The 16,378-nt window shown below is 46.0% G+C and overlaps 1 protein-coding gene across 20 annotated transcripts in view; it reads left to right on the top strand.

The window, feature by feature from the left end:
- Cux1 (cut like homeobox 1) overlaps positions 1-16,378 on the top strand; it is a 374,970-nt gene that overhangs the window by 79,543 nt on the left and 279,049 nt on the right. For all 20 annotated transcript variants that reach the window (XM_004840130.4, XM_021254464.2, XM_004840131.4 and 17 more), the window contains one exon: positions 4,037-4,147. In XM_004840130.4, coding sequence (XP_004840187.1) covers positions 4,037-4,147 — 111 coding nt within the window. The remainder of the gene's footprint in view (positions 1-4,036; positions 4,148-16,378) is intronic.

Raw genomic sequence — 16,378 nt, 5'->3', positions numbered from 1 at the left:
CTATCTCAGTTCCGGAAGCTCTTCTGGAGCCCATTTGTGGGGCAGCCTTGAGAGATGAAGAGAACAACATTGATGGAGACCACACTTGAGCCAGCAAGGCCAGCAAGTGCTGAGGTATGTGGTGGACCCAGCTGCATGGCTGCCCAGGGGCCATGTGGTTCCAGAGCCAAGGTCCCCCCTTCGACCTTGGCTTTCTGCCTGATATCAACCATCCAGTGACCACATTGAACTAAAACCCACCCTTTCTGCGTTAGGCACCTGTCAAAATTAGAATTTTCTCTAACTTTTCCAGCTCTTTTGATCTTGTTAGAAATGCCGGGTTCAGTGTTGGTGGGTTTGCTACCAGCCTTGCCACCTTGCCATGACCTGGGCTGTGGAGTCCAGGGCCTGCCTGTTCTGCCCTGGAAGATTCTGTCTGGGGCCCGGTGGTGTTTCTGTGACTGGCTATGACTACTGCTCCCCTCCCCATCGCTGCCACCCCAGAACCCAGGACTGGCCAATGGGCAGGACATTAGACAGGAAACAGCTGTTGTTTTGACACAATATGTGCTCACCTCACTTTATTTGTGTGTGGGGAATGGAGCCCAAGGCCTTGCACACACTAGGCAAGCACTCTCACTGAGGTACACTCAGCTCACTTTTTGAATCATCAGAAGCAGACCGTCCACTCCAGGCCTCTGCCCTCACAGATAGACTTTGAGACCAGGACTAAAAGAGGCACGTGTCTTTTATACATCTTGTAAAGTATATTTCTATAGGTATATGTGTATGTACACTTTCTCATTAGCAGGGGTTTTGTTGTTATGTTTTTAAAATAGCATCTTGCTATGTTTATGTTGCCTAGGCTGGCCTCCAGTTACTGGTCTCAAGTGATCCTCCTGTCTCAGCCTTTCAATTAGCTGAAGCTATAGATATATGCCACCACATCAAGCTAGCAGGATTTTTAAGTTGATATATAGTGTCATTTGTCCAACTAGATGTAATGTGCACATAGCAAAAAATAGTCAAAAGATGAATACTGCGGAGTAAATCGCCTCCTCTCTGTTCCTCCTGAGGGGGAAGCACAGTTCCAGTTTCCTTGGGTATCTCTTTGGAGATCACTGGGCCCTGTACTGGCATATATATAGATAATCTTTTAAGCAGTGCTGACATTACCTGATACTTGGCTTTGTTTTTTGTTTTGTTTTGCTTTTGCAGTGTGGGGGATTGAACCCAAGGGTGTTCTACCACTGAGCTAGAGCCCAAGCTCTTTCTGCTATTTTGATAGGATCTTGCTAAGTTTCCCTGGGTGGTCTTGATCTTTGCATACATAGGTCTTGAGGACTGTCCCGTCCCATATAGTACATGTATTTTTTTAACCACTGTAGAATGGCCCATGAGTAGCCATGTCATATATGCTGTTTGCTGGACATTTTAGGTTGGTTCCAGCTTTTTACTCATTTTGACTTAATGCCTTTCAGATGTGGGGACTGTTAGTGCTCCTGTTTACTGTGACCTATGACTCATAGGCTGAGGATTCTGTATTTCAGGGCCCCCTTCCCTTCCCCTCAACACATTAGATTTCTTTGTTAATGTGTTGTCATATTTGACACTCTGACTTTGTAGATGATAAAATGATATTTGGGTTATGCTTAAAAGCCATCTCTTACCTCTACATTGTCCCCATAGCCTGAGAAAGGAATTCCTTGGTTTCCTTCAGAAGGATTGGGCTGTAGTTTGGCTTTTAAAGGACTTGGTTAGAGTCTAAGCCTTAAATTTGACCAGCCCCATCTGGGGTAGTGGCAGCATAGCAGATCTGTGGAAGCTCAGTCCCTCCTCCTCACTGTGCCAATCTGTTTCTGTGGTGGCGGATGGCAGCATGGTGTTAAATTTGGAGACCCCCATTGGCTCCTCATGTCAGCTCACATATGTCTGCAAGCATGGGGCATGGAGCGCAGTGGACCCCTGCAGAGTCCCCGACTGCCGGCAGAAGGGCCTCAGGTGTGCCGGCTCTCTGGTGCCATGATCAAGGTGGGTTACCTCCACCAGGCCACCTGTTCAGCTCAGGTTTCCTGACCCATCTGCCTGGGACAGACCCTAGAGCCAGAGGGCCAGATGGGGGGCAGGGACAACAGAGGGTCTTGCAGACCGTGTGCTCTTGTGACATCCCTGAAAACCTTTCCCCCGCTCCACTTGCTAGGTAGGAAGTCTTGGACCAGTGTCTCACCTGCTTGAAGCCAGCAGATGCCACTGATTGGTGCCCCTGTCCTAGGCCTCCGTGGGCGCTGGAGGCAGCAGGGTCCTCATTGAAAGCAGTCAGCATTCATTTTGTTTTTCTCCAAGTTCTCTGTGTCTGTGTGTGATTGGAATGAAACATCAACTTTTTTTCGTTTTTGTCATATTTCAATATTGGCTTCTTTCCTTCCTTCTTGAAGCCTCCTTTTATAACTTCTTCTGCTGCTGCTTAAATATAGATGTCTAAGTCCTCCTCCTTACCAGATTGTTTATATTTTTGAAAGCCTTCTGCTTATCTGTGGCTGCTCCCTCCTCTCTCTCTCTATCCCTACTTTCCCACATGGGTGATGGTTGCTCTTTTTCCCCTGCCTTCTCTTAACTGGGATGTGTTTCAAATGTGGTCTATCAAAATGTTCAGTGTTTCCCTCTTTTCTGCAATAGCTTTGACATCTGTTCTTGAATGCTAGCCCACATTATTCTTTTGGACTTGTTTGCCCAAGATTTGCTTTTATGCCAGAAATACTAAAAGAAGAGTGTGCCGTGGTGGCATCTCTTCCCCTCCAGTCCCTTGCCCCCTCCCCTTTTTTAAACTGTCTGTGATTTCTAAGTTGACAGCACACTGGATGTTTGTTCCAGCTCTCTGTCATCATGTCTGGCCATGGGCCACCCCAAAGTGGTACTAATGCAGCATTTCCCAGGAGGGCTTTCAGGCCTGTTGGGTTGTTTCCACCAAAAAGGAGTCACTTCAGTGTCATTTCAGGCAGTGGGTGGAGAAGGACTCCAACTTGCACCCTGGGTATCAGTGGATGGCCTCCTTGGTCTTTCAGCTTCTATTTATTAGGCCCTTTCTATGCTCAGCTGCAAGGTGGTGGGCCCTGCTCTGGGGACACCAATATGGAGCAGCCACCCTGAGTCCTAAGCAGAGTGAGCTGCTATCCTCAGTAGCTGAAGCCACTCAGTGAGACATCAGGGCTGTCAGTTGTGATGGCCACATGGCCTGTGCTCTTGCCATGAGCCTGGAGCACCAGCCCAGGCCCATCTGCCCCAGGCTACTTTGGAACAGCTCCTCCTGGGAGCTCCTCCCGGAATCTCCAAGGCTACGGAGAGTGTCAGTTACCATGTACAACAGAGCCCAGAGCCTACCACTCTGGCAAGTCCTCTTCTGGGGACCCAGCCCTGGTGATCCTTAGAGTCCAAGGAAATTTAGATATTTTTGAGAATTACTGCCACTGCCAAGTGCTGTGCTCCTGAAAAGTTTACAAGATATGGTAAATAATTATTCTTGGCATTTGTCTTTTAAAAGGCTCTCTTGCAAACTAATAATAACAGGTTAATGGTCCTGAGCATGATGCCTGGTCTAAAGTGAGCTCGCAGTAAATATTTGTGACTGCCTAAGGTCCCAGGCCCATGTTCTTTTAGAACAGACAGAATGCTCATGTTGTGCAGGAAACCATAACTAGGAGAATGACCGGAAAGATACTGCCAAGAGCAGACAAGGAGCAGTTCCAGGGAGGACACCATGGGGACACTGGCTGGTTCTAGCTGGGGACTGTTTTTGCGTTTGCGTCATAGGCGATCATTTATTTAGCACGTCCAGTGTCAAGCAAGTTTGGCTTCTTCTGGCCAGTGCCAGTGGGATGCATGTGGGGTGGATGAACTGTGCTCGCTGCCCTTGCTGCTGTCCCCCAGCCCTACTGTGCCCAAGCTTGTTAACCTCTGGAGTCTTGGGGTTTTCCCTAGCATTCTGCTCAAATGTACACATGATCCCCATAGTAGAATGTGCAATTACAATCTTGTTTATTCTTTTTGTGTCTCTTCACAGAGAGAACTCGATGCTACTGCAACAGTTTTGGCAAACCGGCAAGATGAGAGTGAGCAGTCCAGAAAACGGCTCATTGAGCAGAGCCGAGAGTTCAAGAAGAACACTCCAGAGGTGAGGCGGAGCTCCTCAGTGAGCTCTTGGAAAGGTCTTGGCATTCTGGAACATATTCAGAACACGTGATATAAGCATTTTGTGTTTCAGCAGATGAAGGCAGGGCAAGTTGCCCACTTCTTTCTTCTGTTGTCCCAGCCCCATCTGAGCAAATTGCATGTCCCCACATAGGCTGTGGAGACATTGTGGTTGATTGATTGTCCAGAAAATTCAAAGCACCAGCTAATTCCATGTGCAAACATTGAACACGCTGGGCATATGAGAGCATGTGGCCAGGAGTGCAGACATGTTAGACACTCAAGCTCATCCCAGTCAGTGGCCCTTTAGATCTTAAGGGACACTGTGGGGCCTGAGACCTCTGGGCCAGCTTCCCCAGTGCTGGGTAGCAGAGTGTCTCAGGTACATGCATTCAAGGTTGGCTTCTTGCCAGTATTTCTTGTAAAACAGTCGTTTCATCTGCTTCGCCTTTTAAACGTTTCTTGAAGTACACTGTAAAGGGCACTGTGAATGTGCTCTTTACTGCTTTTGGTTTTTCTTATATGTGTGGGGAGGCCAGTGCTTAGAGTGGCTAGAGCAGCATCCTTCTAGTCGGTCTTCAGGGTCCCTTATTTCCTTCAGTGCTTTTCACAGATTAATAAGAAATGTAGAGAACGCAAAGAGCTCCAGAGGGATATGCAGGTGCGGGAATTGCTCTCTGGGGCACAGCTGATTTAGCCTGCCAGAATCTTGTGCCCTGGGGCTCCCACCCAGCCCAATGGGATGTGAGTGAGTTGTAGCTGCCACAGGCCACTCAAGTTTTCTATGGCTCTTCCAGGTAGGACAACAGAACAGCTTTGGAGGAAAAGCCACTTTCTGGAGCAGATGCCCCTAATTTGTGATATAATATTCTTGAAAAGTTTTATTAGACACAAAATGCAGATAGGACTTACTGGTTCTTAGGGTGGCCACCCTCTATGTGGCTTTTGGGAGATGGCCTTGCCATGAGTAAAGACAGGAGAAAACTAGGGACTCAGGATAGAACTTCCCCTTCTGATTGCCTCAAGCCTCAGGATGCTTCAGTGTGAGCCCGCTGGAGGGAGTGGTGGTTTCCTTGGCTCTCAGCCTTGACTCTGTTTCTCCAGTCAATTCTCTTCAGGTCCATCTCGTGGACAGCTCTTAGCCATGAGTACCATACCACCTGCTGGCTGTTTTCTCACCACCCTTCCCTTGGTCATCCTATGTCCAAGGATTTCCATAGCAGACCAGAAGAAGGACCACAGACAGAGGGTAAAGAAGCATAGTCTGTCCTATTTACTGCAAAGATGATGGAGCAGAGAGCTAGCTTCTTGTGCTTCCTCAGGGTCCAGACTCCTCCTTGGCTAGTAACAGTGAGGTGTGTTCTTGCCTGGCTATCCATTGCCTCATGCTGGGTTGACAGATGTTGACAAAACTGAGCCTTGTCCCTACATCTAAGCACCTAAGCAGGGCTTGTTCTTCAGAAACTAGGAACTAGCTTACATGGCTTGTGCTGAAGGCCATGCTCCTTACTCAAGGAAACCCAGCCTTGCACTTTGGATCTTTATCTTCTCCTAATCCTTAGAAACAGAAAAGGCTTAAGTGGGAAGCAGCTGGTTGGTAAATGCCATTGGGGCATTTCTTTTCTGATCTCACCTTTAGACTTTGTCTTCCATGGAGAAGGGGACCCTAGGTTGAACCTGGAAGGAATGAAAGTATCATCTATGTGCTGCTGGCCCAGCCTCTGCCAGTGGTCAAGGCTGGTATCCACTTGGCATCTTCCACTTGGGGAGAGTCCTGTGGTGGAAGTTTCTGGGAAGCCTGGGGGTAGCCACATGCAGGCTCCTGTCCCATGGCTAGTACTTCCAGACTTTGAGTGTGAAAATGAAGGTTGCTTAGAGCTTTGCTCAGGGAGTAAAAGAATATTGATTTATCATGTGGGAAGGCATCCCTTCACTGTAGTCATAGCATGGTCCTCTCCTGCTGCTGGCCCAGTGAGGACCAGGCCCTTGCCCCAGGACAGCCTGCAGGGCAGGGCAGGGCAAGCCAGGCAGGGCTGGTCATCTTCTTGCTGGTGTTATGCCATGTATGTTAATTCCTGATGAAAATATCCCTGTCTATTTTTTATCTGGAAGAGAGGAAATTTTCTGTGTAGTGTCTATGGAATTGTTATATGGAGGATTAGGCCCCCTGAGAATTCAGAAAGGAGTAAGACTTGGTCCCTCAACAAAGCTTATGTTTTCTTAGATTGACCCTTTTCACGGGTGACCGGGAAGACTGCCAGTCCAGGAGGGAAAGGCTGCGCCCAGATGGGCAGGTGGCAGGGTCAGAAAGGGGACCTTGAAAGCTGTGGGAGGGGCTGAGTAGCTGGGGTGCTATGTGGCTAGCCAAGGCTCTAACAAGTATGAGGAGCCCCAGGAATCCAGAAGGGGGCCTGACGTAGCTGGAGCCTTGATTTTTTGTTTAGAATGAATGTTTTAGGTTTCAGTTTTATCTTGTGTTTTTTTTAATCTAAAAATTGTGGTTAATTTGAAAGAGATTAGTTACTCTACAAATAAAGTTTTATGCGTTTTCTTTACATCAACAAGTGTCCCTTTCTAAGAAAAACCATTTAAATATTTAAATATAATATATTACATATATATATAATATATATATATATATTTTTTTTTTTGGTATCGGGGATTGAACTCGGGACCTTGCGCTTGCCAGGCAGGTGCCGGAACCACTGAGCTAAATTCCCAGCCCAGATGTTTTTTGACTAAACATTCATTCCTTATTGAATTAATAATCACCTAGTAGAACCTAATAGATGGCAAAACATTTCTCGAGTCTGTTGCTTTTCCCATGTTTTACTGCCAGTGACTTACTTGCTGTGTGTCTTTGGACAAAGTTTCAGCTTTGTCATCTATGAAAAATGTAATGCCAAGACCCAGCTCATAGCGTTGCTGTATGTACAAGCATGTGCATACATGTGTGTATGTGTGCCCACATGCATGTGTGTATAAGCACGTGTGTGTGCAATGCATGTATAGATAAATGGGGGGGGGTTCCATATAGTCCTGGCACCTAGAGCCCAGTGAGTATTTATTATTAGTATTAACTTCAAACACTCAACTACATAATGTGTTAGAGGCAGTTGATTTTTACAGAGCCAGATCAGGGACTTTGAAAAAAACTAGAACAAATATAGGTAGTTTCAGCTTAAAGTATTCCCAGAGTTGGTTTATAATAACAGTTAATCATTTTACAAATATTTATGGAACACCTTCCATGTGCCAGATGGTTTGGCCCTGGGGAGAAAATCCTATCCCTGTTCTTAAAAGTTTCTTATCTTTCTCACCAGGCAGTAGAACAGAGCGATGCCGCATGCTGAGTGCTGAGATCGCATAGCTGGCATCTTCTGACTGTGCACTTTCCCCACAGAACACTTATGGCTGTGGTGAGAACGTTTCTCTGGAGAAACCACAGATGGCTCAGTTACCCTCTGTATAGATAAACAGTTCTCCCTTTTTGTTGTTGTTCCTGGGAATATAGCTACCACTGAGCTACATCCCTGACTCTTTATTTTTTATTGTTGAGACAGTGTGTTGCTTAGTTGCCCAGGCTGGCTTCTGGAATTTGTGTGTCCTCCTGCCTCAGCCTCCCAAATAGCAGGGATTATAGGCATGCACCATTGCACTCAGGGTCAGTTCTGCTTTTTGAGCCTTCTTCCTTCTTCTTCCTCTTTTACACCTCCTCCTCCTCCTCATCTTCCTTCTCTTCACCCTCCCTGTGTCCTCTGTCACCCATCGCCTCCTCATGCCCAAGGAGGGAGAAGATAAGCAAGGGAGGAGACAGGGGCTCCAGAACTCTGAGTGGGTGACAGAGACACTCCAGGGTCAGACTGCTGGGCAGAGTAGCTGAGCCCTTGCCTTAGAGCTGGGTGCTGGGGAGCAGGAGATGGATGGAGGGATGGGGTCACCCCTGCTGTGACCAGGGACTCTGCAACCTGGCCATAGAATGTACAAGAGCAAACAACAGCTTTCTGGAAGCCTGGTAGTATTAGGTGTGATCCCTCACTCCGGGAGACAGAGGATCAAAAGTTTGAGCCCAGCCTGGGCAACTTTGTGACTTAGTTGATACTCTCTCAGAATAATAAAAAGGGTTGGGAATGTAGTTCAGTGCAAAGGCCTTGGGATCAATCCCTAGCACCAAGGGGGAAAAGGAAGAGAAAAGAGAGAGGAAGAAAGTGTGTATTCCAGTACAAGCCAAAAGCCTGGCTTCCACTCTATAAAACTTCCTTTCTGTAAAACTATTCCACTCTATAAAACTATTTCTTCCACACACAGCTGCTTTTTTGTTGGTTTGACCAAGGTGCCGGCTGAGCTCCCATTCCTGCCAGCATGATTCCAGTGGCCTTTTCTTGGGTTTCTGGTCTTGGGTTTGTATGGATAGGCAAGACCACAAGCACTTGAAACCTTGAGTCACTTCTCATCAGGTATCACAAGAGGATGGCTCCAGGGTTTCATTCTTCTACCAAGGAATTGCTTTTTTCTTGCTTTTCCATTTGGTTGTGCTTGACATTTGCTTTTCAGACCAAAGTTTGGTCCCATTCCTACATCTTGGCTGACCTGGGACTCAAACCTAGGCAGACTGGCTGCTGAGGCTGTGTTCTTACTGACTCCTTGATGAGATGAGCCCACATAATGGCTCTGTGTAGCAGAGGCCCTTCGAGTGGAGTCTCAGACACTGACTTACAGTGGAGCTCACTGGCTCTGCTGCAGGTAGTTAGTTACGTGGGCAGAGTGGCTAGTGAGGTTGAAGACGGAGTGCCCCAAGGTGTATGTCTCACCAGTCCTGTGCCGTGGGTCTTGACTCAGGACTGTGCTGTTGAAGGGTGATGGTTGACTACCACATGAGTGGTCTTTGCACAAGGCTGACCCGCAAAAGAGCCTGGGCATACTTTTCATTTTGTTTTGCTTCTGTGCTATTCCCTTCCTTTCCCTGGAAGAAAGGAGGGAGAGTAGCATTCTTAGGGGCAGTGATTTCACCATCAGACTGTCCTGGGGTACATCTTGGTCATGTCACCATGTTCAGCTCTTCCCCAGATTGTTTCTAGGATATTTGTTTGTAAGGCTTTGTTGGGTAATTTTTGTTTCCCTGGCAGTGGGCCATGCTGCTGCTGTGCAGAAAGCCAGGCTGCCCTACTGGACACTGCTTGATCATTTTTTCCTGGTGTATTTTTGCCTAAACATCTCTTGCTCACTGGAGCATGAATCTACTGACGCCTGGTCTATGAAATTCGCAGTCTCTGTGTCTGTGCTTCGTGCATCTGTCCTGACCAGCAGCACATGATGTTGTTTTCACATCACCTTCCCTTGCTCCTGAAGTCAGTAGCAGAGGTCACCTCCAGCCCTGACTATATGGGGCCCAGCTGCCTGGGGGTCAGGCTTAGGGGCAGACCTTCTTCCTCCTCACTGTCCCTCCCAGGGCAGGTGAGCCCAGTGTAATGCCAGTTGCAGCTCCCGTGGCCCCCCCCACCTGCCCCAGAGTGCCCAAATTGTGACAGGGAGTGTTGTCTGTGGCACTGCCATAACAGTCACTCCTTGGCTTTATTTCCTGAGTGCCAGCTCTTACCTTGGTCTCTCTACCTTGAGCTTGGAGTGTTTTTCTGATTTTACTGCTTGGGCAACAGTTGTAAAAAGTCAGGCTTGGGATGTGTTTTGAGAGACCACTTGGAATGACATCTTGCGCCATCATCACAAGGACTAGATCTTCTAGTGCCTTCTGGGCTCTGGCAGGTGGCATTGGGAAAGGGCCTCTACTCTTTATGATCAGGAGGAAGTAAGTTTTTGCCAGGTCAGTTGCGAAGCAAAGGGCCTACTGCCATCTCCTTTGCAGCTACTTTCTGTGGAGGCGAGGAAGACGAAGAATGGGAAGATACTGTGGACTTTAAGATGTGTCTCCCGCTCCCTGAAAGAAGGAGAGCCAAAGGAAGGGGAGGCAGTGGAAGCAGTAATATATAGCCATGGCCAGGACTCAAGTGCATTTAGTCACTCCTCGGCAGCTTTTTATAGATGCTACAGGAGTGACTCAGTCTGGAAAAAGAGAGTCACTTAAAATAAAGTGGCCACTCCAGTGGACATGTCACACACAGGCTATAGGGCTGGCTGGGTAGTGCCTGAAGGGTGTCCAGGCCCTGCAGGAGTCCTGGATAAGGCATGTATTCAGGAGAAGGTTATAGTCACACTGGGCCACATGCCACCTCGATGCTTTTCAAACTCCCAAACAGCATATATATACACATGCACATGTGTGTGTATGTACTGCTGAACTCTCAGTACTTCTCTTGTTTTTGACAAATTGCCAGGCCATAAGGGCCTGTATGACTTGAGTTTGACATTCAGGCTTCTTATTTGTTTCAGTCCGAGACCACCACGTGCAACCTAGTACATACACCCCCATCACTTTCCTGTGTCATGTTGTGCACATTGAGCTGGCTGCATTGAAGACCTACAGCACTGATTTAACAAACCATGGCTTTTAGGGAGGAGGACTGGCTAGTTGCATCCTGACAAACTTGACCCCTTGGCAAGGGAAGTGGGTGGCCAGGGAGTCTCCAAGCTGGAAGACAGGGGCCCAAGTGGTCAGTGCCATGGACTCGCACACCTTTTGCCATAAGCAGGCTGCCTGTCTGCGGATGAAGAAGCTGGTGCAGCCCCTCTGCTGAGTCATCAGCTCTATCACAGTCACTTTCTCCCACTTCTCAGCCTCAAGGAGCTGTGTCTTGTACCTTCAATCCCATGGACACTGAGTCACTGCAGCATAAGATGTCCAATCAAGTTAATAGCATTCATGCAGGAGTCTTTTTTCAAAAGCAGAAGAAATTTTAAAAATGTTAATTACATCATTCTATAAGATTCATTTCCCAAACAGACAGATATAATAAATAAAATTTTATTTGATGCTTCAGTTTTATATAATTTTTTGTTCAAAGTTTAAAAAATAAAGGAATTTAAGAACTGTCTTTCTTTGGCAATTCCTTTGAAAGCTAAATATAGAATTACCCCATAGCTCAGCAGTTCTACTCCTAGGTATATAAAAACACTCCCCAAAACACGAATATATCCACAGCAGTGTGATTAAGAATAGCCAAAATGTAGAAGCAGTCCAGATGCCCACTAGCAGATGAATCAATAAGCAAAATGTGGTCAATGCATACCATAGAATATTATTCAGCCAAAAAAGGACTTTGAGTCGTGCTACAACACAGATGAAACTTGAAAATATTATGCTAAATGAAAGAAATGACACAAAATGCCATGATTCACTTTCTAAGGCTAAGATAGGCAAATCGCACAGGGAATAGATTACTGTTGCCGGGGGCTAGGGGAAGGTAGGGGGAAAGTGACTAATAGTGGGTGTATGGTTTCTCATGTGGATGATAAAAAAATGTTCTGGAGTAAGACAGTGATCATAGTTGCACACGTGTGTACCTGCCAAATACCACTGAATTGTGCACTTTAAAAGGGTGAATCATATGTAAGTCATTTTTCAATAAAGCCATTATCTGTTAGAAATCTGTCTTTTGGTGGGGATCTGGGGAGTCCCTGAATAGCTTTTTTATTCTATTGTGTTCTTGTCTGCTCCAAAGACTCTCCCCATCGGAAAGTGTCTTATGAATTTTCACTTCTGAATGGCAGCCTTGTTGATAAAAGGCACTGAGTATCAAAATTATAAACTTCACATAATAAACTTGGCTGTTTAATCATTCTGTAGTCACCCACTGTTAAGTTATAATAAGACTTTAACTAGAAAAAGTTTAAAATTAAAAGTGAACTTTTAACAGTTACCAATTAAACTTGGTGAGCCAATTTATCAACCTAAGAAGTTATTTTCTCGGTTCTTACAAGTCCCTAGGAGAGAAGCTACCCTGAATGTGACAGAGTAATGAATGCAGTTCTAATCTAATTCAGCTCACATCAGGAGTGGTGGGTGGCAACATTGTCCCCCACATTCTAGAAAGACCTCCAACAGGCCTGAGAGGGTGCCACAGAGGCCTGAAGACCAGAAGAATTCACTGTTTTTTGTGCGTCAAGCACTCATCAGATTCTAGCTTCTCTGTCACCTCAGCTGCATTGGAAGAGAAACTTAGCCTCAGGTCCTTCATTTGCAACAGTGCACTCTGCAAGAGGTTTCAAAAGGTCCCACAAGGTGAATGTCCAGTCCCAGGCTGGTGGCATGGATGTTCAAGCCAAGTGACCCTGGGCAAAGTCACTAACCATTCTGAGACTTGGACCTCCTCCCCACTTCTTGCATTACTGGGATTGAACCCAGCTGTGCTCCAAGCCCTTTTGATTTTGAGGCAGGGTCTCACTAAGTTGACTAGGTTGGGCTCAGGCTTATATTCCTCTTGCCTTAGCCTCTCAGATAGTTAGGATTACAGGCATGCACCACCATGTCTGATTTGGATCTCTTTCCTGTAAGAAGAAAGGGATGATAAAGATTGAGTATCCTTCAAAATGCCTGGGACTAGAAGTGTTTAAAATTTTTTGGAGTTTTTTTCAAATCTGGGAATATTTGTGTAGACTTTACTAACTAAGCATCCCTAATCCAAATTCCAAAACTTCTGGAGCATCTTGGAGGATATGGGACTTTAAATTTTCTTTTTTCTTTTTTTTTTTTTTGGTACCAGGGATTGAACTCGGGACCTTCCGCTTGCGAGGCAGGCAGCGGAACCACTGAGCTAAATCCCTGGCCCTAAATTTTCATATTAGGGGAATTCAGTGTGTGATATCAGCTGCTAAGAGGATGAAATGAATTCAAGAAAATGGAGCATATAGTCAGTGCTCAGTAACTACTTTTCTTCCTTTCTTCTGACCTCTCTTACTTTTTTCCTTCTACCAGCAGTGCTGAGCCCATTGCCAGGGACAATCTGAAGCAATGCACTATAATGGGAACAAAAGAGAAGGTTCCAGGGCTTAGAGCTGCCCCTCTACCAGGTGTGGGCAGACATTGACCAGGCAGACAGATGATACACAGGCTAGTTTCAGGTAGAAATAAGAACTGAAGCAGTCATGTGATAGTGAGTAAATGGGTAGGTGGAGAGTGCTCCAGGGACCCGGGAGATATTTGAATCTGAGAGTGAAAGACATCCCTTGTAGTGTTCCTACACACGCACGCACACGTGTGTGCACACATGCCTTTTGTGTAGATTTTTGTAACCATTGCTGATGAATTTGGGGAGGTGTTTAGCGGTAGGGTCCCCAGACTTCCTTCAACCAAAGGCCCAGTAGTCTTTGTTGGCTCTTGTTTCTTTTAGACATCAGATTCTATCTCTCTCTGTTCTAAAACCAGAAATGCCATTGAACTTGCATGTTGGAAGGCTTAGTTCATGGACTGAGTTGGAATTTGAGGGAGAATGTATAGGTAATCAGCAAAGAGCTAATCTCTCTGTCTCTCTGCTCTGTGTCACTAGCAGCAGTCAGAGCCACAAGTGGGTGGGTCTTGGATCAGGGACAACAGGGCCACCCTATGACCTATGCTCTTTTCGAGTACTGACTGATGGCCCCTGCAGCCTTGTGTTGAGCCGTCCAAATAGCCGTCCAAACGGCTGGCGTTCCCTTTCCTTCCTGAGCTGCGTGTCACTTCCTCCATGTGTCTCGCAGTTTCTGATGCACTATTTTAAGCATCAGACAAATTATCTGAGAGCTCAATAGTTGTCAAAAGGAAAGGACTTTAATGAGACTCATGTGAGATGGAGTTTCGGTGGAGACCTTGCTGAGCGATGTAACCTCTCTGAGCCTCTGTTTTCTCATCCAAAAAATGGGAGTGATGACAGTTCCCTTGGAGCCATGAGTCAGATGTACTGCTGCAGAATTCCCAAAATGGTGTGGCAAGTCATAGAAACTCAATAAATGAATGACGTGCTGTGTGCGTGTTATTTAAAAAAACAACTCTCTTGGAAAGAGAAGTTGTGTCCATGAGTAGACTTTAAAGCTATATATGAGCACTGAAAAGCAAAACAAAAACAAAAAAATGCCCAAGCATCAAGTAGACCCTAGTTTCTCCTGAAGACTTAAATAGATTTAGTAAAATAAAAATATTTGCCTTCCATACATGTCCAGATTGCCATTTTTCTCCTTTTTATTACTTTAACTGTTCATACAGTGGAAATATTTGTTGCTGGACCTTCTCCTTGGAGCTGTTGTTTGAAAGTAGCCATAACTTGTCTTTCTGGTCAGTAGCCTCAATTAAATTGCATTTTGAATGGAGAACATTCTCTATAAGATGTAATAATAACTTGAATATAGAAGAAATCTCTCTGTCTCTTCTCAATAAATACCCTCATTGAAGCTGGGTGTGGTGGCACATGCCTGTGATCCCAGCGTTCTTGGAAGCTGAGACAGGAGGATCACAAGTTTGAGCTCAGCAACTTACTGACTTAGTGAGACCCTGTTTCAAAATTAAAAATTAAAAGGACTGGGGATGCAGCTCAGTGCACATGCCCTGAGTTCAATCCCTAGTTCTACAAAGAAAAAAAAAAAATTCCTCATGAGTACAGTTTTTAGGGTATAATGGCTGAATGTGAAAGCCATAAGATTCAGTTGAAATTGTGATACACTGCTTATTAGTATTTGTTATTTAACTAAGAGCCAGGCATTATGCTAAGTGCATTACAACTATTACCTTGAGTCTCTAGGTCACTGTAGGAGGTGGAGTCATTAGTGCCATTTAACAGAGCGTAAGCCACCTGCCTCCCAGGATTTTACCCAGCAGCCAGACTCCCAAGGCTGAGCTGTAACCACTAAGCCAACTGTTTCAGGTGCCAAAAGTCAGGTTATGCTCACTGGATTGTAAGCAGTTCCTCTTCTATTAGTTTACTAAACAAAATGCTTTTGAGCATTACTTTGAAGTGGCACACATTTAAAGGAGAGTGTGAGTATACCCAGGGAGGAGCACTTTGTATAAACGAAAATTTGTGAGTAGCCCAAGAATACTTCTTAACTTGCGGGATTTATTATAAACCAAACACCAGGAAAATCTCCCCATCCGTTTTGAGATTGTGTCAGTCAAGAAAGAGACCATTGGATGATGAATTCTACTGGCTAGGAGGTCTGTTGTCTTTATCTTTCTGTGGCTAGGGGGCAGGCATGGGAGACTAGGCTGGTGGAGGAGTCATTATGGACCATTGATTATTGACTAGTGTTGGCTTTTGATCTTTAGTTGCAAGCATGAGTTGCATAAAAAGTAAGTTTAGGGCTGGGGATTTAGCTCAGTGGTTTCGCCGCCTGCTGCACAAGCGCAAAGACCTGAGTTCAATCCCCGGTACCAAAAAAGAAAAATAAATTAAGTTTACAAGGAGCATTAGGGCCAGCTTGGCAGAATGTGATGATTTTGTTTGTGGCCCAGTGTTCTAACAGGAAGACCTGGTTGAAGAAGGATTTAACTGGGAGTCAGAACACTTAAATGCCTCACTGTGGCTCTGTCCCTGCCAACTCAGTTTGTGGTCCGAGCCACCTTTGGTATCTGATCTGAGAGGAGGTGTAGGTGCAGGCCAGTTGTGGCCAGGAACTCCACAGCCTCTGGAGCCAGAGCCTCCCTGTTGGTCCTCCTGTGGGCCCACAACTCAGGCTCTTTGGTCTAACAGGCCTGGCCTCCCCTACATCTCGAAGTTTTCCTAGCAGGAGTCTTTCATGGGGCAGGTGATGTGGCAGGTGATGTTCACTGTGATCCAGGAGTGGTCCAGGAAAGCCCCTTATTCTAAGGGGCTGGCAGCTTCAGGGATGAGGCAGGAGCAATTTATAACAACATTTGACATTTGGGAAGCATTTGCTGCATGGTAAACATGGCTACGCTATCCCAAACATTGGAGTGCTTTAACTGATTCAGTGTAACCCACCGCATCTCTCAGCAGTAGGTACATTGTTTATTTCTGTCTCAGAGAGAAGGAAACTGAGGCCTAGAGAGGAGGTAGCTGCTCACAGGTGTCACAGCCCAGAAGTGGCAAAGGTGGTAGGAGTGTTTTGTTTAGTTTTCGGAACTGGGGATTGAACCGAGGGCCTTCACATTGAGCTACGTCCTTATCCTTGTTTTATTTTATATTTTGAGACAGGGTCTTGTTAAGTCACTAAGTTGCCTGTGCTGGGCTTCAACTTGTGATCTTTCTGCCTCAGCCTCCAGAGTGCTGGGATTATAGGCCTGTATTACCACACCCAGCTTGGCAGGAGGTTTTAGATCCAGACACGCTGACCA

Source organism: Heterocephalus glaber, unplaced genomic scaffold, assembly GCF_053883595.1.
Source record: "Heterocephalus glaber isolate CG9 unplaced genomic scaffold, H.glaber_assembly_v1.0 deba00001610, whole genome shotgun sequence".
Taxonomy (NCBI): Eukaryota; Metazoa; Chordata; class Mammalia; order Rodentia; family Bathyergidae; genus Heterocephalus; species Heterocephalus glaber.
Note: the sequence above shows the minus strand (reverse complement) of the source record. Positions and strands in the feature narration are given on the sequence as shown.